The following is a 22500-nucleotide window of genomic DNA, read 5'->3' on the forward strand; positions in this document are numbered from 1 at the left end:
AAACCAGCAAGAAAGACGTACACATCCACAGAATGATTCTCAACAACATCGGGTATTACTGATCGTCGCCGTTCAATTCGCTCAAGCACTCGATGTAGCTCATATAAACTTCCCTACATTTCAATATAGCACATGTAAAATCATTCAACTTGACAGCAAATTTTTCTTCCGACTCGCAGTGCTTAAGAGCCGAAGGCCAACGTCTGTTTGTAAACACGTGGTAGTCTCCATCACTGCTCACCTCTGCGTTGTGGCTGGAAGATACTGATTACGTCACGATTTCAGTTGATAATATAAGAGGAATCGCTCTGCACTATGGGATACCATTCAATCCTCCTCTTGTTGGAGCATTTTAAGCCATATTCAATTTCATTGCTGCTCCAAACTTTCAAATAAATATAACCCCGTTTCTCTCAAATATCATGAACTATTTATGTTATGCAGGCACCTTTTGGGACTGGCATAAAGGCGCCTGAAACTCGTGTTATTGAGCACTAATTATGTCCCTATAATAGTCTTAAAATACCATTTTACCCTGTACGTTCCTACAGTCTCCTGGATCTTGGCTGCATCTAGGTTTTCCAGTTATTTAAAATCATTTTTCGCCCTGATAAAGTTGTTCCCATCATCTGAAACTACGTCTGTCGGAAGTCCACAGCGTGAAGTCATTCGAAACAATGCATCAGTGTCCAGAGTGTAAGCTACTTCCAAATGTACAACGCGAGTGGCGAGGCAAGTAAACAAGCGTAAGTATTTTTTGTGACAAATCTACCCTATTCCATGCTTGGTGAAGAAAGGAACGCAATAATCCACTGAGATCTGGCTGAATGCGCGTAGGGACTTTCGAGTGCGCAGTTCTGGTAGGAAGGCCATAATTTGTCTTGCTGGGGCAGCTCTTCTTCGTTTGCATTGCATACACTCTCTCCCACTGCCTGATAGCTTCTCTGGCTGAAACTATCCAATATCGTCGACAGGTGGGCCAGCACTTGATTGGTTAGCCCATGCTTGCTTTGTTGATGACTGTCCTTGACTATAAGCTTTGTAATTCAATGGCTTCGTAGAAGAATTATGGGGTAGCGAGACTCCCATGGCAAGCAGGTGGCATAGCTCAATCTCCTGTCGCACCTAAGAATCCCTTCCTCATCCATGACTGGCTTCAGCGGTAACAATTTAGATCCCCGTGGTAATTTCTTTCCTGATTTTAGGGCATGCTTGTCTTCATGAAAGGGTTCTTCTTGGGCAATTCTAATGAAGTGCATCTCCGAAGTAACAATTTCGTCGGGCGTAAGGGGACCACCCGAACGAAAACTTGGTGGCAGTCGACAGTTGGTTGCATCCAAACGGTTTTCCTTTTCCTTAGTTGAGGTGACAAATGTTTGGTCTCGCATGGTTTCCTTTTCTCTATGTAGTTTCTTAACATCTCTGTCTGGCTCTTGTTTGGCTTCAATCTTGTTTTCTGGCCACTCACTTGGTTCCTTTGCTAAGAAAAAGGAACCATTCCACCACTTTTCGTCTTCCCCGAAACTGGTGACCCTGAGTCCCGTATTAAGAAGTCAGCGGGATTCTGTTTTGTTGGTGCGTGCCTCCACTGAACTGGACTGGTCAGCAACTGGATTTCACCTACTCGATTTGCTACAAAAGGCTTGAATCTACGACTTCTCCCACGGATCCAGTAGAGTGCATTCAGATTTGGTAGTGCACTCAGAATTGGAGATGTTTAGAACGCTCCCACAGTCTCACCAAGCCTACGTCCAACCACTACAGCCATGAGCTCTAACCGTGGGATGCTTACAGCTTGGAGAGGAGCAACTCTGGCATATGTCACTGCCCCATAAGCCTCTTGTGATGGATCCACAAATGTGTGCAGTGTGATTTCTCTGCCTTTGGTTTCTTCTCTCAAGCAACGAGGGATGCGAAGGCATGTCAGCTCTTGCAGCTCTACAAACCACTGGTTAGCTTTCCTTAGCAGAATCCCATCCACCATTTCATCCCAGTCAACTCCACTGGCCCACATATCCTGCAAAACGATCTTAGCCCAGGTTACATACGGTGATGAGAGACCAAGAGTGTCGAACATGGTCGCTACCTGGCTCAAGAAACCTCGCTTGGTTTTGTACTGTTCAATGCAGGGCTGGTCAACCTGAAACTTGAAACAGTCCTCTTTTGGAGACCATAACACACCCAACGTCTTTACAGGCAGGTCACCCTTGTCAAGATCAACCTGATCAACACAATCAGCAGATGGAACATACTCTAGCACTTCAAAAACTATTCGTGTCTCCGTTGTCGACTTGTCTGGTCTCAAAATGGGAAAATGGGGAAGGTACCAAACTTGCAGAGGTTTCTCTTCTTCTGGAGGGACCTTGCGGATGTAGCCTTTGTCTTGGTATGCTTGCATTACTTCGCTGTAAGCAACACTTAATTCAGGATATCTGTGAAGCCGCTTCTCTGTGTTCTGGAGCCGGCGTACGGCCATCTTGAAGTTGTCTGGTAATTCATGTCTTTCGGTCTTCCAGGGCAAGCCAACACTATAGTGGCCATCGTCAAAAGCGATTGTCTTCGCGACGGTATCTCTGGCAAGTTTCTCTTCAGTTTTGACAAGCTGTACGCGTTTGGGTTCATTTATGTCGCAGAAACGACGAATGAGACAGTTCAGCTTATCTGAGTCATGTATGAAGAAAGTAAAGCTGTTTTGGATTCAATCTCCACCACTGAAGTGTCTAGTCGCTCTTGGTTGTTATTTAGCACACTCACAGTCAGCTCATGCGGCCTCCCTTCCAATCCAAGTTCAGAAGCAACATCACTGTTAAGGTACGACCGACTGCTAGCTTCGTCTAGAAGAGCGTTTACTTTAACCCGGTTGGTGCCATTATTTAAATACACTGTCACAGTTTGCAGGACCATAAATGCAGATGGAACTGCATGTTTTTATGGTGTAGTCGTAGTGAGTGTTTTCTGAACTGCCTCCTCTTCTGTCGGATGATCTCTTGTCATCACTTCTTCCTGACCCAATCTGGGTTCTGGACTACCGTCATTCCTCTCTGCAGCTGGATCTTCATGAAGCAGTCGATGGTGGAAAGATCTGCACCCATTTAAATTGCACATTCTACTTCTTAAACAGCTCTCTCCGCTGTTACCATCGGAAAGGCAACGAAAACACAGTTTATGCTTCCTTGGCGACTTCCCAGCGGCTATGCATTGCCATTTTCTTAAACCTCTGACACCCCCACAGGCCGTGTTGCCTACAGCATTCCTTACACTTCTTGCTTGACATTTTCTTGGGAGAAGATTCTGTATGGGTTACAAAGGTCTGTCCACGCGACAACGGCTTGTCTTGCTTGGCACTGCTTTTTTGGATACCGGAGATAATCTCTGATGCTGTTTTCAAGAATTCAGATTCTCTGTCAGTGAACTCTGTTACAGTGCAACGCGCCTTACCGTGGCCACCTAACAAACTTTCAAATTTGACAACTACGTGTAACTGACGTCAACTCAACAACCCATGCAACGGTGTTCAACGTTGTTCAACCGTACAACCTTTGCAAGGAAGCGTGACTGTCAATCAAATTCGCACCCTTATTGGCGGCTGATTTGTAAAAAAAAAAAATTTGTTAGTGGTGGCCACGGTAAGGCGCGTCGCACTGTAAATCTTGTACGTTTCTCATTATCTGTAACCCATTGTTTGTACTTAGCAAGGAGGCTCCTGTTCAGTTTTCTTTGGAGCGTTATGTACAAGGAACTACTCCCATGCTCTCCTGCCTGTCCAGCATCTACCAAGGTTGACAACAACTGCATCCAGTGGCTCAGCAAAACTCTCAAGGTCTTTTTCATTTTCTTCTCTAATTGGTTTAAAGACGTGAAGCTCTTCCATTCGTAGTTCCAAAGCCCTACGTTTTCCACCATATTTTTGCTCTAGGCGGGTCCTAGCTGCTTCATAAGCTGCTGCAGAATGTCCTAAATTCTCCACCACTTTAAGGGCCTCTCCCTGAAGGCACTCTCGCAAACGCAACAATTTGTACTCTGGGGTTGCTCCTGCTTTGTCAACACAGGACATAAAAGCGGCCTTCCAGCCTTCAAAGTCTTTCTTGTTCCAAGAGAACCTTGGAAAGCTTACCCTTTTTAAGTAAGCGGAGAAATCAGAACTGAGTTGGTCTTTGGCAGAAACATTGGGCTGGCCAACTTCGGGGGTGACCAACTGAACTTGACTACAACTTGAAATAGGCTGTTGTGCATTGCTACTCGTAGCTCCCGGCACATAGAAGTTATGACGATGCACAAATGATGGAGGTACATGTAAGGATGAACACTGACCTGGTATGTGCTGAGCTGAATCAATAGGTGCATTCAAGGGTTGGCGTTGAAAGTTGAACGCTTGTTCCGCCATAGCAGACTCCAGAGGCAATGAGTTTTGAGGAACAAAAGGAGTCGATGAAAAAAAAGTCCACGTAAAGGTGAAGATGATGAGGCCTTGCTGTTAACAGAACCAGACATTGACGTATTTGTCCCTGAGTTTGAGGTAGAAACTTCGGCTAGAACCGATCCTAAGTAGTTGTCTCAGCTCCTGCAAACATATAATGATCACCTCACGGTTCCGACGTTACTCAAATACTTTACTGTCAACAAGCTGCTTACTCCTCTGGGCTCCTTCTTTCACAACTTGTACTTTAGAGAATCTCCGCTCCAATTCCCTCTGGCAATCTTGGTAGGTTTTCTCCAGTTCTTGAACGGCCGCTTTACTGAGCTCCTTTTTCCGCTTGCTAATTTCTTCTTCGATCCGTTTTGATTGTTCCTTAATCGACGATTGTTCGGTGGGCGTTGATCGAGAAACTCGTAAAATACTACGTTTTCTTGGGCTGCTGTTCAAATATCCTTCAACGATTTTTTCGACTTCACTAAAATCATCTTCCAAAACTTGTAGCTCGCTGGATAATGCACAAAGTTTCACTGAGTCGCCCTTCGTCTCACAATATGTATACTTCTAAATTTCCGATCGCACGAGCCACATCCTCAAAAAGGGCAGAAAAAAGTCAAAACGTTCCATAACCTGCATGTTTGAAGATAGTCGGCCTTCTATGATCATCATCAGTTTCGTTCTTGTCCTTGTATAAGCGCCTTTAGCTCTTGCTTTGTCCTGCTTCGTCTCTGCTTCATCCTGCTGCAATCGTTCAGTCATTATTCATTGCAATAATCGCTAATAAATCCTGACAAATTTAGGTCGAATCCACGTAAATAAAACCTCGCTCTGCTACCAGATGTGTCGTCAGGGTTTTTATCACTTCACAGTCAGTGATGTCCGAACAAATAAACAATTTCAAACTTCAACAATTAACGACCTTTAATCGACAAAACTTTCCATCGAGTACAGGTAAACATAACAGACCTCAAAAACCTCGTGCTCAGACAAAACTCAGTGCGCACGCGCCGCACAGATGCACAGGACAACCAATATCTTCGGAACACTCAGATAAGCTTGAGGCTTGTTGTGAATGGTTTGCTACTTGTGAATGGCTTATCACTTGTTTCAAAATTTTTCTAATTAAAGAATTTATTATTCAGCGAAGGTGTAGTGAATAATTACACACATAAGGTTATTATTTGAAAAATATGCATTTTCTTTAAAACAATTAATTTCGTGGTTCGCCACCTCGACTAAATGGCTTGCGGCCATTTTGAAAAAAAAAGCTTAGGTGATTATCGCGTAATAATCACCTCAAGCGCAGCCAGTCAGCGCAGAGAATTTTCAATAATCACCTATGTAATTATACTAATTTGCATTATGCCAGGCACAGTCTATTGCTTTCTTGGATATCCTAACGTTATCTTCTCTGCATTTCGTAGGTATTTATGTCAAATAATGCTGTTTGTGGATTTGATGCATTCCAACAAGGAGAGGAGTTCTGCTGCGGAAAAGTTCAGACGGTGAGTTTTCGGAATATTGTGTTTTGAAGTTTAGATATGGTTTTGTTTTATCCTTTTTTACCGGATCATGTGTTCTCCTAGTTCTCCTTTTTTTCAAACTTTGAAGTGGAGCTAACCTCAGTTACTTTTCATTGTATATGTAAATCATTTCACCCATGGGACTAACATTTTAACTGTTATATGAGGGTTTTCACTCACCTTGAAAAGTCAGGGAAATCTGAAAATTTTCAAGTAATATGTCAAAAACGAGTGTGAGTGTTTCATCAGGGGTTCTAAACACCAAGAAACAGATGAAAGCACGAAGCCTTAGGCGGAGTGTTTTTATTGTTTCGAGGTGTTTGGAAGCCCTGATGAAATACGAAGCACTAGTTTTTGACATGACTTCTCAACCATTTTCAACTATGTATGAGTGTAATGTAGTGATCTTTTGTTTAATCAGACAAGTGATAGTAATTTGTAAAGGTAGAACGTTTGAATACATTTACATAATTGGACGTGATGGAGAGCGAGTCAGAATCACGTCATTTTCGCCTGCCAAAATCTTCTTCTCAAGAAAGTGATTCGGTTAACGAGGCCATTCCAGTTTCAACTAAATTTAAAAATAATTGGGCTGTGAAGATTTTCGGCGAATGGTTGAGGTTATAGAGAGGTAACGTGCACCGGTGTCACGCGGGAGGTCGTGAGTTCAACTCCGGCCGGACCAACGCTCAGGGTCTTTAAATAACTGAGGAGAAAGTGCTGCCTTTGTAACGACATCTGCGAATGGCTAGACTTTAAAGTCTTCTCGGATAAGGACTATAAGCCGTAGGTCCCGTCTCATAACCCTTGGGTATAAATGCTGTGGGACGTTAAAGAACTCACACACAATTCGAGAAGAGTAGGGCATGGGGTTCCCGGTGTCGTGGTCTGATCTATGGATAGAGGGGTTAGGTGTCAATTGGGACGAAAGTTCTGTTCCTCTCCCCTGCCACTTCATGAATTGTGGCGAATAAATTAAATTAAATTAAAAGTGCCGAGTTTAGATTGCGGTGAACTTTTCAAAACACTACGAACTACACAAGGTTCAAGCCTTGAATGCAGACATTGTTGAAATGGATGCTCTGCCGCGGAACTATTGGGTGTCCAAATTTGTTTTAATTCTCCGGACGCTAAAGTTTTATTTTGAATATTGGTGAAAATTTAAAATGCATTGTGTGCGGATAATTTTCCCGAAGGTTTATTAGCATAAAGATTCATTTAAAGTATCTTGAGCAGTGTCCTGATCAGTTTTTGAACTAACTCGAGCGTTTTTTGATCTGTAGTTTCATTGGGTATCAAGATACATGCACCTGACCAAAATGGGCCTCTCCGATTGGCTAATAACCTTATGAATTATTAATGAGTTTCAAAAAGGTCAGGGAATTGTCAGGGAATTTGAAAAAAGAGCAAAGTTATGGAAATTTTATTTTTCTCATCTCCATAAATTTTCTTGATTTAAAGCCACTTAAAAGACGTTTCCTTGCTATCCATGTGCTTTGTATATTGGGCACAACAATGCAAAATTTACTGTCGGTAAACTGACTGAACATTAAAATAATATTGGTCTTTCTTGTCCTCGGATTAGCAGAAAACCCTAAAACTGAGATTAGGTCAGGGAAAAGTCAGGAAGAAATCGGGCAATTTTGTTTTCATGGTAGAGTGGGAACCCTGTATGTGCCCCTAGACCGAGGTAACGATTAGGAGGAACAAGTCTGTATTGAAGATATCGCCAAAACGGGTCCGCACCGAGTGCAAAAGTCTCCTTTTTTGCAAAACTGCAGCACTGCAGTTTGTGGTGAATTACACAGGGCTTAATGACAATCAACCTTTCTATACAACCTTTGCGTTTTTACAATTAGCCCATTAACGCGAAATAAAATTCAAATCCTTGTTTTATGGTTCGGAAATTTACCTTTTTTTAACATGCCGTTGTTAGCATTTTCCATCCATAGTACAGAAAATTATATCCACTGGTGCGATATATGTCACGTTGAAGGGATTTAAATTGGAAAGTATTTTTCAGGGAGGCACTTCAGGCAAAAATGTTTTACATGTGGTGGAAAAAATATCATCTTACCATGGACATCAGAATGATGGAACGGATGGTATGTATCCTCGTTTTTGTTCTCTAGTCGAGGCTTATTCTTAGCAAGGGAAAGAACTCGTCGGGTTTTTACTCCCGCGTGGAGTAGATGAGTTTCTATGCGGTAGTAAAGGTCAGTAAGTGTAGTTTTCACCTAGCTCCCATCTTTTTGGATCTTCCGTTTAGTATCGCCTTTTGAATTAATTTTTTCTGTTCGTGGTAATTTGGTTGAACACCAAACTCGCCCATACACTCGCACTTGTGTCTTAAAAAGCTAACGAATTCCAGTTCATTGTGAGACATCTTTATGGATGCACCTTCCTGGTTAACTACAAATATATAGTCCACTGTTATAAAAAATTGCGTGAACTGATCGTTATTTTCATGCATCTTGGCTGTTTAACGCGGGTGTGATTACTAAAATAATAGGTGCGGTTACGAGGGGCACTTTTCACGGCGGTAAATGACCCTTCACCGCGGGGAACTGCATTTGGTGCGTGTGACTGACATTTCCCAAGGTAAATTTCCATGGATACTTCAAAACGATCAGACGAAGCGCCCATGACATTTAACGTGTAAGTTGGAAGGGTTTTTTGATGCCCGACGTACAAGAACCAATCACGATGCTAATGAAGTTGTGATTAAGTTTCCCGCCAATGAATGGCGTGAGATTTCTTTTTACCTCGGTAATCTTCGTAACGTGTGACCGCAGGTTAACACGGTATGCTAAACCCAAGTGTGAGGTACCACGGCATAATTTACCATGGGAAATGGATTTACCATGGTGTGTGTAACCGCACCTAGTATTTCTCCTATGAGCATCCCTGAGCCCAAGGAAACAAAATGGTTTCCCATATTTGTAATTATTTCGGTATGTAATGTTGTCAACCCCTAGATTCAGCTCAGTTCTCTGGAATATACACGACTCTGTAAATATTCGGTGCTATGTGCCTCCACTTCGTTGAAGAATTATTATTGTTGTTTATCCTGTAAACAAAACAAGTGTGTTATTTCATCCCGTAAAATGTTTTTTTTTTTTGTAGGCTATTTTGCATAATGACGAGGTCATAAAGAGACGCTGCCTTCGGAGGTGGCTTCAGAGAGCGCTAGAAAAGCTGCGTGAAAGAGAGCTTGAAGTAATTATCGTATTTCGTTTTCGTTCTTGAAGTCAGGGTGATAACTGAGTGATTCTCATGTTTTGGTGTCCAATTTTTTTTTATCTTGTTTTTCTGGGCCCAGTTGTTCGAAAGCAGTTTAACTTAATCCAGGATTAGCGTAAACTTTAGTTTCGTGTTTTCAACTTTTTGGTAAAAGTTTCTTTTGCTTATTTTTGTTTTCCAAGATTGACTTCCTCTGATGTAAAGTTTCAGCGAATATCAGCATTGAAAAGCATTTGGGAGTAGAGAAATAAACTCCTGGGTTAATTTTTAATCTGGGATTAGCGTTAATCGGCTTTTGAACAACCGGGCCCTGGTTTTTAAACTTGTGACGTTCCTCATAATTCCTTTTTACTGCGCGGTCAGCCAATAAAAGCTCTTCAGTCTTTAGAATAAATAGCATAAATAGCATTCATTCTCCGTCTACGCTTTCCTTCGCCCACTACAACATTACTTTTCAGCTTTAACTCAGGTTTCCTTTTCCTCAGAAACATTGATAATCGTGAAGACCTTTTCATGTGTTGAGAGTGATTTCTCAGCGCTCTTAAAAGTTATTATTAAAATGGTACTAGATCCATACGTTCATTTCATTTCAAAATGTTTATCACCTCATCAAAAATTTACGCTGCAATTGATTACTGTCTGCTCTAGTCCCAAACAACTTGTTGTTTTGTGATCTGTTTCCTAAAAACTCGCTTTCCTATTGGCTTTACAATATGGGAAACATTTGTCAAAGAACTGAGTCTTTGCAAAGCAGTTTCTAACATGGCAGCCCTATGTTGAATCCATTCTCCCCCTTGTTTGTTTGTGGATCAAAATGCGGCTGGTTGCTGCCTCTTATGTAAAGAAAACAACATAATATGTTTGCATCAAGCTATGAAAGTTATTGTGACGTCAGAATGTTCTAAAGTGATAGGCATTAGGGGTTCATGTTTCCAATTTTTATTTTAGCAAGGAAAATTTTTGTTGATTTTAATGAGTTAATACATGATTAATTCCATTATCTTTATTAGGCTGCAGCAGACAGTCATCATAAACAAAGATTGCTTGCAATGGGAATTGCAAGATGGAGGGAATTCAACTCTGAGATGAAAGACAGGTAAGGGAATTATTGCATGATACTGTTTTGTGATGGTGGACAATGGAGCTGGCATTGTTCAAACATATCTGAGTTCCAGCCTGCGAGGCATGTTGAAAAACCGGGAATGCCGGTTCTGCAGATGTTGGACGGTGTTGGCAATTGTGTGCAAACGGACGGCGCAACAACCCCCAACAATGTATGGACGCGTAGTTTATTATGGGAAGGATACGACCCATAAGACTGTAAACTTACAAAATTCGGCTGCCATTTTGATTTCAACGTGTTAATGCGTTGCTACCTCCATGGAGACCATAATTATATAGAGCGCGTGTGTGGCCGCAACAATGCTGGAAGAGCGGTACAAACGGATCCAACATTGTTGCGCTACGTTTCGGCGGTCACTGAACAAAAAAAATGTTGGGAGTTGTTGGCTCAAAAGTTTGACCAGTTTCAAAATTCGTGCAACAATTCCCAACAAAATGCAGCAGGGTGTGGAAACGGACGCAACATGATGTAACACCCAACAATGTTGGGAGTTGTTGGCCGTCAATAGGGAGCTTTAGCAAGCAACGTTTTTGACACGGAACCGGAAGTGAACATTTCGCATGCCAGGACAGTAGTGTCTCCCAGGTTTTTTAACTCATCATCTGTAATGGTGAAAAGATACTTAGCAATGGCTGTGTGAAGACTAGTTAAAAGGGAAAACAGCTCACTTCCTGTTGCCGTCCGCCTCTCAAAAACGTCGCGTGCTTGAAGGCCCATTTTCAACCAGGATTCACCGCGCGTCCCCCATAATTTCGTGTATGACGAAATTACAAACATTTGAGAAATGTCAGAAAGCCTTTCAGAATCTTCATTGTTAGAAGCTATCCGTCGATAAATCTTTGAGGTCCTGGTTTGAATGCGTTCTCTACTTATCATTTCAAAATTTTATTGTAGTATTTTATGTCTATATTTGTTTATAACATTTCTATTTAAAGTCGAATAGTATTGAACAACATGAAGGATTGCTGCGGCGAACACGTTTTGCTCGCCGCTCCACAAAGACAGCAACCTTTGCCACTCTTCTGAGCACAAGCGTCTTTGCAAGAGCATTTTATTTCTGCGTCCCAGGTATTCTAACAAATCGAGAAATTGACAAAGTAAAAGTAAGTTTAAAGTAAGCCATGCATTTTAGCACTGAAATAATGTCACCAAGCTCGTAAACCTCAGAATTGTTCTATTCATCTTGTTGAACAGCCGAACCATAAAAATTCCGCTCCAGTGATTCTCCAATGTCTAAATCACTCGACTGCATAAAGATCAAAGGTAATTTTAGCGGTTTCACTTGTTAAAATCATTCGGTTATAACCACGCGAGGATCAGGCTAATGGCGATGTTTCTTTGTTTCAAGGACACGAACTGGCGCCACAAAATAGTTGGCCAATCCGAATACGCTTTTCGAGATTTAAAATAATAACAAACGATCGCGTTGCGTCTAGGGTGAAAATGGGCCTTTTAGGAGTCTCCCAAAAGTTTTAGGGCCGCGCGCAAGCTGGGCACTAGTATGGCGCGTAAAGCGTGAACCGCGCGTGTTTTTCTGATTTTTGCGTCGTCAGCGTGACGAAATCTAAATCTAATTAAAGAAATAAGGTTATCATTTACTAAGTCATCTCCAGACTTACCACGTGTGGTACTTAGTCAACGGTAAACCTTTTGATGTTGTTTCCAAAGTCAAATTGCTCGGTCTGAACATCTCACATGACCTCAAATGAAACAGTCAATGTAGCGGAATTCGTCAGTAAAGTATCCAAGAGGCTTTCCTTTTTAAAAAAGCTAAAACGAGCGAAAGTTTCATCAAAAGATCTGTTACAATTCTACGTCATTTGCATACGACCTGTCACGAAAATATGCATGTTGGGTATTCCACATTATTAAAAACTGGATCATTGGATAATGCAATTCGAGAGTTTTGATTGGCTAAGCCATCATGGGTTATGAGCCATTATACCATGATGTACAAACACGGCATTGCTATTGTTGTCTAGTTTTCTATATTTTGGGGGAGTTTTTAATAAAACAATTATTCCACTCGCGCTTGTTGGATATGAGATGATTATAGCCAACTCGGCGCTACGCGCCTCGTTGGCTATCTATCATCTCATATCCAACGCGCACTCATGGAATAATTGTTAATTATAACCCACCGATTAATTTCTGCGGGCTGTCATTCGGTAAAACTGATCACGTCATACAAATCGGACGATGGTTATCAGAGAATATCCGCCGTCCGATTTGATATCCGTCGTCTAATTTCATTTCTACGAAAGAAAAACCAGGCAACAAGCAACCGTTCAAGCTAAACTTTTGATTGGTCTTGGTAGACAAAAAAAAATCGTTTTGCAGAAGCCATTGAGTGATGGAGAAATTACAAAGCTGGTTGACAATGCCGTACCAGGCAACACGAAAACGTCCACAAAATATGCTGTCAACGTCTTTGAATTGAGTTTTGTTTTTAGCATAAACAAACTAAAGGTTAATTAGACCCATTTTAAACGTCGCATTTTACATGTGCCGAATCTAATGCAAATGAGCGAAAACAGTGGGTTTTTCTCATTTGCATTAGATTCAGCACATATAAAATGCGACATTTAAAACGGGCCTAACATTTTTTGTGACAGAGTCTATTTACCAAGCTACTACGTTATATAATTTTCGTCCAATTTTTATCGTGGAGAAAAGAAAAGAGGTTCCAAAAGACTCTTGAAAACATGGAGTCGACGGAACTGTCCTGTGCGTTGAGGCGATTTTTCCTGGAAGCAAGAAAAGTTGCAGGAAAGCCATACAGCCGCGATACCATAAAAACCATTCGTATTGGGCTGGACTGGTTTCGGTCATGCTCCCCACATAGCCCACGCGGAAAGACTTTTTCTATTATTCGTGACAAATAATTTCTTCGGCTAACGAAGCATTAGATGCTATTTTGAAGGATCTCGCTCGATTCAGCGGCAAAATCAACTCCATTCTCGTTCAACGTTCAATGTCCATCCGCCGCCGTTTTTTCTCACTCAAACTTTCATGGCTGTAATTTCATTTTCATTCCTCCAAAGGACACCTAAAAATACTAAGCATTTTTGGGAAAGACTGTTAATTCGTTGGCTGTTCACTTGTCGAACAGTATAATTGCAAAAACATTTAGGAAAAAACCTTGTTTTTATTTACGTTTTCAAGCTTTTGATCTTCGGAGCGTTGTAAAGAGCACACTTGACATGACAACCTGTCTGCCAAAGCGATCGAACACCCACAGTATGATACTAAGAACTGAAAGATCTTTTCAAATTCCAAAGTGCAGTACAACAGACTAAGGAACAGTTTTACCTTAAGTAATTGTAATTTCGTAATTTTTACTTACAAGTTTATCAATCTATTGTGGTACTGCACTGTAAACTACACACTGTCACCGGGTTGTAAGAGTGTAAGTCCATGACAGCAAAAGGCCTGCAGTGCGTGCATAAATCACAACAGTAAACACGTCTGTTGGAAGCGTGCTTGAATTTCAACAAATGAGCCCCAAAATCGGCAAGAAATTGTTACGCTGATGAATACGGAAACAGATTCTATTTCCAAATGGAATTACCTGGTGTTACATAACCTCGTCTATGAGAGCCGGTGAATTTTTGACTTTGGAGAAGCAATGGTCAACCTGAAGGGTTGATGACTGTGGTCTTTGGGTTGAATTTCCACATGTCTTGTCGAACTTTATAACACTTGAAAGAAAGAAAAAACTAACAACAACCAAAACCCGGTGTCTTGTCATCATTTTGTCGCCGATGTATACTTTGTTTCGTGCGTTGTTAGTAACACGCAAGGTAACTTGATCACAGGCGGCCTCTGAAATCGATGCCACTTTCGATTTTGCAATTTACTTGTGCAGCCAAAAGTACAAAAGAAAAAACTGACATACTAAAGCGTAACGTCAGTGAACTTTTGTCGTGAAAAGCTGTCAGACGCTCAGAGTACACGCTGAAACTTGCCATAAAAAAGAAGTTGAAGGGAATTTGGAAATGACCAACATTTCAGCCTCGAAGCCAATGTTTCTCGATTACCTTTTATTACTCAATCTTTCTGGGTTTACTATTTTTCTAGTAACCACATGTCTTCTCAGGGGGCTATTTATTTAAGACGTCAACCATGGCACTATAATGATTTACTATACCAAAACAATATCGTGTGCTATTAAAGCTACATATTACGCAAAGACAACCTGAATCCCCTGGAAAACAAAACGCAGCACAGTTGACAGTTATGGAATAAAGCACTGTGTCAAGTTACTGCACTACCACACGTACGCTATGCGTGCCTATTTTTTATGTAAAATTAACCACATTTCACTGTCCTCTGCTAAGGTTATGGAATCATAACTCAGTGTTTATAGCTTTGGTTGTTTGTGCTCAATTATTTGTTTGTATGCAGTATTTTTGTAAGCGCGGTGTCAGTAAAAACCGTGGTCGTTAATTTATAAACAGCTTGCAAACTTAACCTTTGGATATTGTTTCGTTCCAACAGTCGTCGTGTGCAGCGTTCATCATTGAGGCATTACTACATTCATTTGCTAAAAAGAACGTGGACAGCCTGGAAAGAAGTGAGTCAAACTCGAAATGGGTAATTGCAGGAACCCGTAACTAAGAGCCTACAACTTCTTTGTATTTGTGGAACGGCGTTTTTACAGTCCGAATTATTTTTGGATTGATCTTCCCGCGAAACCAGACCTTTCCAGCCAATCACAAGTCTTGCATGAGAAAATATTTCCCTTGAGATCGGCCATTTCGGAAAATACCATAATACTCTTTGTTTGTCCCGACCCCCAATTCCCCCCCCCCCCCCCCAATTTTCTATAAGCATTGTTTCCGGTTTCTCTTGGGACTTACAATGGTCCCAAGAGAAAACAAAACAGTGCTTATGCAAAATTTGGGGGGACAAACAAAGAGTGTCATCTTATTTTCCGACGTGGCCAGTTGAGAATGGTCACTCAGTCACGCAAGCCAAATCTTATTTAATTAGCTTGATCTGTAAAAATGCCGTTGCATAGACCTAGTATTATAGTCGTGGGCTACTGGTAATGATTGGTAGACGGCATTAAATTGCGCTTAACAATTGGCGGAGGAAATAATCGTTATTCTTTTGTCCAGTGCTGTGTATACTCGTGCTTAATAAATTGCTTTATTATGTGTGAAAAATGCAATTTTTCTTTTGGATACCAAGAGTACTTGCTCAGTTTTGCCTCTCCGCATAGTTTAAAACCGCTCAAAAATGTCTCTTTTAAAGAGGTTTCATTAAGGGCCGGGCACCAGGTTAACTGACCGGTTGTGGACATGACTTTGCCCGGCTGCTTTCAACATCTCAACGGACTGGTTTTTGTTTTTGTACAAAGATTGATTAAAAAAGACAATTTTGTCCTTTTCGTGATCAATCAATCAATTAATCAATCATCTTTATTTAAAACACGGTAAATGGCTCAGCAAGCTGGTTTTCAGACATGCCGTGTAAGAATTACAAAATATAAATGCTAAAAAATTACAAGAATTACAAGATATAAATGTTAAAACGACTAATGAACTAGGTATAACTTCGCACTAAATATCATTTAATGTCAAAGAAATTTTCGTGATCCGTCTTCTGTGATATAAAACATATTTTTCTGTCAGAATGTCACAATTTCATTCGCTGCATTCGATTCAACTCAGGAACGCATCGCCCCATACGCATAGCGAAAAGAATTGCAATCCATAAAAGACCATCTGAATTTTTTTAATATGGCGTGTTTTGCAATGGCGGCCTAAAAAAAAGATCGCGAAGATCACAATCCAAATTGCCTCCAGAAGTGAAACCAAAACCAATCGTGGCTCGCGGGTGCACATTTTCCCGCGCTTTGTGTCGGCTACGTGTAATTACTTCGAGTTTTGATTGGTTTACTGGATTGTCTCCGTCCATTTTGATTGGCCAAAGTAATTACTTCGGTTTTGGTTTTACGACACTCTATTGAAACTTGCTCTAGTGGTATCAAATCATTAAATTGTCTAAAAAGGTGAGTTTTTTCTGCGGTTGAAGAACATTGCTTTGGGCTTCAGAATACAGGAAAACACATCTCTGCAACTTGAAAATTTTAAACTTTTTTGAGGGAGCATGCCCCCAGAACCCCTAGGGGCGAAGGTCCCGACGGCCTTCCCAATAACTTTGCCTGGGTGTTAAACCTATACGCCATCCTGCTTCGAACCTTATTGAATCCCCTGCCTTTATAATTACGCACCACCCACAGGAAAGCTGAGTATCTCGAAATGCGCAAAACGTATGCACAACAACAATAATTGGCACCGTCCTTAAAGTAGCCTGCGAACGCAGACGTATTTCCGGCGGTCGTTTCTCTCACGACCGCCGGAAATACGTCGGCGTTCGCAGGCTATCCTTAAAGGGAACCTCTACTAAAACAGCAAAATATCTTCAAACCACAAAACATGGTGTTTACAATTAAAATTGTTCAAACCTCCTCAAATGAAAGTGTTCATATTCGCAAAAAAGGAATTTCAAAAACGCTCCTTTTGGCTTTGTTCCAGAACAAACGCTCCTTGTGTCACAACAATAGGGCAACCACGATACGTCACAATTATTCAAGATAGTGGCGCCCGGGAAATTTGAAAGCCAAAACAAGCGTTTTTGAAATTCTTTTTTTTTTTTCGGATACAAACGCTTTCATTGGAAAACGTTTGAACAATTTTAGGTGTTAACATTATGTTCTGTGGTTTAAAGTTTATTTGTTGTTTTAGTGGAGGTTCCCTTGAAGATCGTAAATACCCTCGTCCTGCTTTCTTTTGACGGAGCGAAGGTGATTAAATCCGATGGTTTTGGATTCAGTTGCCATTCTAAGCAGTGATTTCCCTTTTTTCTCGCGTGAGCCCATGTCCTTACTGGGCAGACGCTAAAAGGGATTTCCTGGATCTCTTGTTCTACATTTTCTTTGTTCTTTACTTGCTAGCCCGGTCCCAGGGTATTAAGTGTCGATTTGTCTCCTGATTACCGCTAAATCCCGGTCTGAAGTGAAAGGGAATTCATTGAGTAACACCATTGCCGATTTCTTTGTTTTCCTCTCTGATGCCTAAATTTCTCAAACGTTTTTATCTGGAAGCTTGAGGGCAAAGGCGTTTTTAAGTGGCCGATGGAAACCAAAAGTGTACTCTGCGTCCTTGGGACGTGGCTTTCGTCCAAATTATCGAATGAAATCATCTCACTTCAAATCGGGAAAGATATTAATTGAAATGCAGTAGAGTTAAGGTACGTTAAAAGGAAAACCGGCTAGCCCAAAAACGTCTATCTTTCATCTCTCCATTAATGTTGGATTTCTATTCTGGTCCGAGAGGTTTTCCGTTCTCATGAAAACTTAGCCTTTCTAATTCTAGTTGGACCTGGATTCACGATAGAAGAATGGCCAATCTGTGAAGGGGACCTTTGCTTATATTAATTTGTTGTTTTAATTTGGTTATTTTTTCAATTTAATTGTTTCAGTTTGTTCATCAAAGACAATTGAAATGGCAGAAACAGGCTCGAGTTGATCTTCATTACCAACAGCGTCTTCTGGCTATTGCGATGAGTGCTTGGAAGGTACGACATTTTGTGTTCTTTTACAGTTGCAGATTGTCACGGTTATTACTCTTGTCCTTACTTGTAGGCTAGACAGGCAAATTTTAAATTCTTGACACTGAAAAAAAAAGTCGTTAAATCTCCATATTTTTTATTGTTAAATTACTTATTAATAAGTTGTAAAGTGTTTCGGAAAGGATTTGCCTCTTATATGGCTGCCATTTTGGATTTCCAACATGTCGTTCCACGTTTCCTTATGCCATGTTTATAGGTTCCAAGCATGATATTTGTTAAAGGCTTTTTCAGAGCTGCTTAACTGCAATATTTGAATATTTGTTGGTGACAAATCTTGAATGATTTTTGTTTGCTCTGTTTTTTGAGGATCATCACAACAAATTTAAAACTGCCGATGCTCATTGCAGAGAGAAGCTTCAATGGCATAATTTAAATCGATTAAGGTATGTGTCCCTTCTGCGAAATAGGGAATGGAAAATCTTCAATGGCTTTGTAAATTGCTCCCGAAGGACGTTTCGTAATTCTTGATTATGTTTTTGAAATTTTCCCTCAGGTTTGCGTTTTATGTGTGGAAGCAGAATGCAAAAGAGAGCAAAGAAAAGCGACAGAAGAAACACATTGCAGAAAGTTATTTTAATCGGGTTCTACTTACCAAGGTGAGGCGAACAAGAATCACAGAAAAGCAACAAACAAACATTTTAAAGACCAAAACTGGGCTCGACATTGCGACTCACTGGTCGCCAATGCGACCAAAAATCAAGCGTTGGCGACTAGATTTTTAGAGCTAGTCGCCAGTGGGCGACTAACCTTCACCTTTTTCCTTCATCCTTTTAACCTCAAAGGCAAATCAACCGTAGTTTTGGATAAAATGCACGATTTATGCCCACAGAAATAACAACATTCATAATCGAGCGCCATGTTTGATTCAGCAGCTGGTATTGCGGGCGCACTAAACAACACGTGCAATCATTGAAGCGTGAAGTTCACAACGAAGCCTTGGCTTTTTAGCGCTGAAAATATGGAAAACTGGTGATTGTTTAAGTTCAGGTTCGTCTATTTATGTAAGCTATAGACTCGATGTTACATGGAAACTTAACAAAAGCGGAGGAAGCACAGGAAACGTGACTAAAGCTGCTTTCACATTGATTATTTACCTCGTAATGCGTAATGATATGTTTTACGAGCCCTGGCTTCCTTTTAAGTTTTAGTATCTCAGTCTTAGAAGCTTAAGTGTACCTAAACTTAAGACTATGAAGAAGATTGCATGTGTACATGATCATCAGAAAAATGAAGAAAAAAATATCAGTGAAAAAAATGGCGACTAAAAGTTAAGATCTGGCGACCAAAATTTTTGGATCAGTCGCCAATTGGCGCCTTACTAAAAATGTTAATTTCGAGCCCTGCAAAAGCACAAGATCGAATGCAGCGAGAGCTTTCTTTCCTTTTGTTTCTTAAAAAGTCTCGCCAGAAAATCCAGAGAAAGGTTTCGAATAAACTGCCTGGGTCTCTTTTTTAATCACATTGCAGTGTTTCTCTTGTTGGAGAGTGTTTGCGACTGAACATGCGGTGACGAAGTGGCAACAGTGGCAGCGAGTTCACGAAATTCAGGAGACACTTGAGAAAGGTGCGACATAAAGTGGATGGTGGGAGGCTGAGGGCGCCGTATAAGGGAATCTCCTTTTTTACCACAATTGCTTGTAATCCTGCAATCTGATTGGCTAATTTGCCGTTGTCGATAAACAGTCTAGACAACCCTGTACGCGTCATGCTCGCGTCAATTTGTCACGCAATGTAATAGGCAATCAGGAACGCCCATTTTGGGAAATAAACCAATCACATTGCAAGAAAGTTATAGACAACGCTTGCTCCTTTCTTTGTGTCATGATTTTGGTCACGCTCTGAAATAAAAACTTTCCTTCGCGTTGAATATTGTGGTAAATAATTTTAGGTAAATAATAATAATAATAATTAACAACATTTTGACCACTGTAATGACGAATATCATTGTCGATAAGAGTACAGACAACGCTGAACCACACTCGATTTGTTAAGTTTGCATTTTATGTCATTAACATACGAGTTTGCTCACAGAAGGCATCATGCTATTTACAAATTGACTGCAAAAGGTAAAAAGGACTGTTAAACTCAGTTTAATCTCCAATTTTTTTAAGCCTTAAAAGTTTTAGCATTTCTAAGGAGCCAGAGGGTGTAGGGATGGCGCAGTGGTGAGAACATCGGCGTCATATGTGGGTTGAGTTTGTTGGTTCTCTTCTCTACACCGAGAGGTTTTTCTCCGGTGTCTCCGGTTTCCCCATCTCCTCTTTATTTGCGTTAATTACTGATTTCAGTTTATAGTGTCCCCAATTAGTGCTACAACGCTAGAACGACTAGACACTTGAATAAAGTTCCTAAGTTACTGACCATCAAAGACTGGGGAAGGCGCTAATCATACCATACATTCTTTGTAAAATTTCGAACTTTCAAAGCATCATTGCCTCAGATTCAAATTACATTTCGGTTTCAAATTTTCAGAGATTGCCTTGTGCTAATGACGCAAAATATGTAAACAAAGATTCCAAAGATTCCTATATTTGGATGCAGTTTTGCCAAATTCAAGTTTCACATTCCGCTTCTTTTCCCAAGCGTTCAAGACTGTGTGAAGAGGCAAAATCGTTGCGTGGGTAAAAGATGTTGCTGTGATCGAAGCGTCGAGGAAAACAAGGAATGATGTTTCCGTGCCTCTTATCGATCGCCCAGCTAGCTTTCTTTGATTTTGGCTCTGGCTGCAGATACCACATTTAAAACTTCGTGATGAATACGTAGAAACATTTTATTCAAGTCCCGAGAAAGTTTTGCCTGAGACCACGGTGGTCCACACAGAGATTGTGTCCATTTAATTGACTTTTAATAATTTACGTGTTGTTCCGCAATCGACCATTTCAGGTAAACTATATCGTTCATTTCGCGGGTGGACAGCCTTGACAAGGAGATCTGTTTACCTTAAAAATCTCAAACATAAGGCTGACTGCCATCGTAACAAGGCACTTTTGCAGAGGTCGTTGCTGACGTGGAAGAGTTACGTTCATCTGTGTTTTAGAATCAAGGTGAGAAATCTGCATGTTAAGAAATGATGCATGCACGCGCGTTATGTCAAACCCTGGTCAACCAATGCAGATAAGTCGGCGATGGCTGGATATTGGCCAAGTTCTTTTTTTGCGTGTTTATGGACCCAGACGAAGTCGAGGTCCATAAACACGCAAAAAAAGAACAAGGCCATATATAGTCATCTTAACCTCACGCTTGGAGTCAATAAAGGATTTATTATATGGTATAAAACACCAAAAAATTATCTTTGATCTTGCGGGACTAAGCGAGAAATCCCGAGCGGGCAAGATAGCTCCATCTTCCCCGCTCGGGTAGCCAATCACAGCGCGGGATTTGGTTCGTCTTGTCCGCTCACGGAGCTAGTTATATAATAAATGCACTGATAGCGGCAGCCATGCCAGAGGCTCCTTTACAAGCTGACGTCCGATCTAACCACAGAGAAAGAATTGTAAACCGCCATGAAACGTTGTAATATGTTCGCTATATAAATCCTAAACCATAAAACATAATAGTCCATGATAGTTAAGACTCTTCCTTCCATTTGACCGCCAAAATAACATGGTTTTTAATATCAACTGTCACTTATTATTCATTTTAAGCATTTAATCCGTTCTTTGTTGTTACACTGGCAACTAACATTACTGGTAACAGTGATAAAACAAATACGATTTCGTCCCCTAGATTCTCCAAAGGCAAAGCATGTGGCTTCATAATCGCAGGATTACTGCAGCTTTTTTCAGGCGATGGAAGAAACAGGTAAGCAGCTGGAATTATGTACAATCAACTGAGGTCTAAGAGAAACGTTTTTGATGGGTTTGTGCGGCTTTCAGTTACTATTTGTATTGTAAGATCTTCATCCTTGCAAAAGCGAATGTGGAAGTTGCAAGAGATCGTAATGGCAGGTTTTGAAGCCGACTCAGCTAACTTGGTGCATTCAATTTCAGTAACATGTCAGTACTCGTACACTCGTTCTTAATCAATTCTGGCTAGTTTGACTTCTTTAAAGAGGCTAACGGCTCGTTAGCTACACACCAAAACATCTAATAAGATATACGTATTGTATTGTATAAACGTTCTTTATACTGATATCCTTGCTTTGGATTTCATAACGTTAGCATAACATTGCAGTTCAAGAAAAGAGACAAACAGTTTTGGCCTTATGGTATTGGAGTGTTAACCTACAGAGAAAGGTGGGTGACTGTGTGTTGTACGGCATTAATCAATTGCTGAAGAGATTGACCAAATCTTGGCGTTATATTCTTATACGTATATTACAGTTCCCTGAAAAATCTTTTCATCTGCGAAGCTTTCCCACTGCATAATGCATGTATTCCGTTTTCATCAATCCCGAGGGAGAATTGGTCTTCCAATCTGGGGTTACATATATTTCTCTGTTTGATTTTTAAGGCGTTTTACGCAATCTTGGAGTACGCAATCTCTCGTAAGAGAAAAGCCGTTCGAGTTTCCAGAGCTTTGGAGGAAAGACGAAATAGACTCCTGCGGTCAGCAGT

The 22500-nt window shown here is 40.8% G+C and overlaps 1 protein-coding gene across 1 annotated transcript in view; it reads left to right on the forward strand.

Moving 5' to 3' along the window:
- LOC138007233 (protein SFI1 homolog) overlaps window positions 1-22500 on the forward strand; it is a 78534-nt gene that overhangs the window by 43705 nt on the left and 12329 nt on the right. The window contains exons 15-27 of the mRNA XM_068854026.1: window positions 5839-5919; window positions 7961-8042; window positions 9064-9156; window positions 10191-10276; window positions 14804-14879; window positions 17795-17890; window positions 18251-18327; window positions 18438-18540; window positions 19412-19508; window positions 20828-20988; window positions 21671-21745; window positions 22105-22179; window positions 22397-22500. The exon at window positions 22397-22500 is cut by the window's right edge and continues 16 nt beyond it. Coding sequence (XP_068710127.1) covers window positions 5839-5919; window positions 7961-8042; window positions 9064-9156; window positions 10191-10276; window positions 14804-14879; window positions 17795-17890; window positions 18251-18327; window positions 18438-18540; window positions 19412-19508; window positions 20828-20988; window positions 21671-21745; window positions 22105-22179; window positions 22397-22500 — 1206 coding nt within the window. The remainder of the gene's footprint in view (window positions 1-5838; window positions 5920-7960; window positions 8043-9063; window positions 9157-10190; window positions 10277-14803; window positions 14880-17794; window positions 17891-18250; window positions 18328-18437; window positions 18541-19411; window positions 19509-20827; window positions 20989-21670; window positions 21746-22104; window positions 22180-22396) is intronic.

The sequence above is a fragment of the Montipora foliosa genome, chromosome 6 (genome assembly GCF_036669935.1).
Source record: "Montipora foliosa isolate CH-2021 chromosome 6, ASM3666993v2, whole genome shotgun sequence".
Classification (NCBI taxonomy): Eukaryota; Metazoa; Cnidaria; class Anthozoa; order Scleractinia; family Acroporidae; genus Montipora; species Montipora foliosa.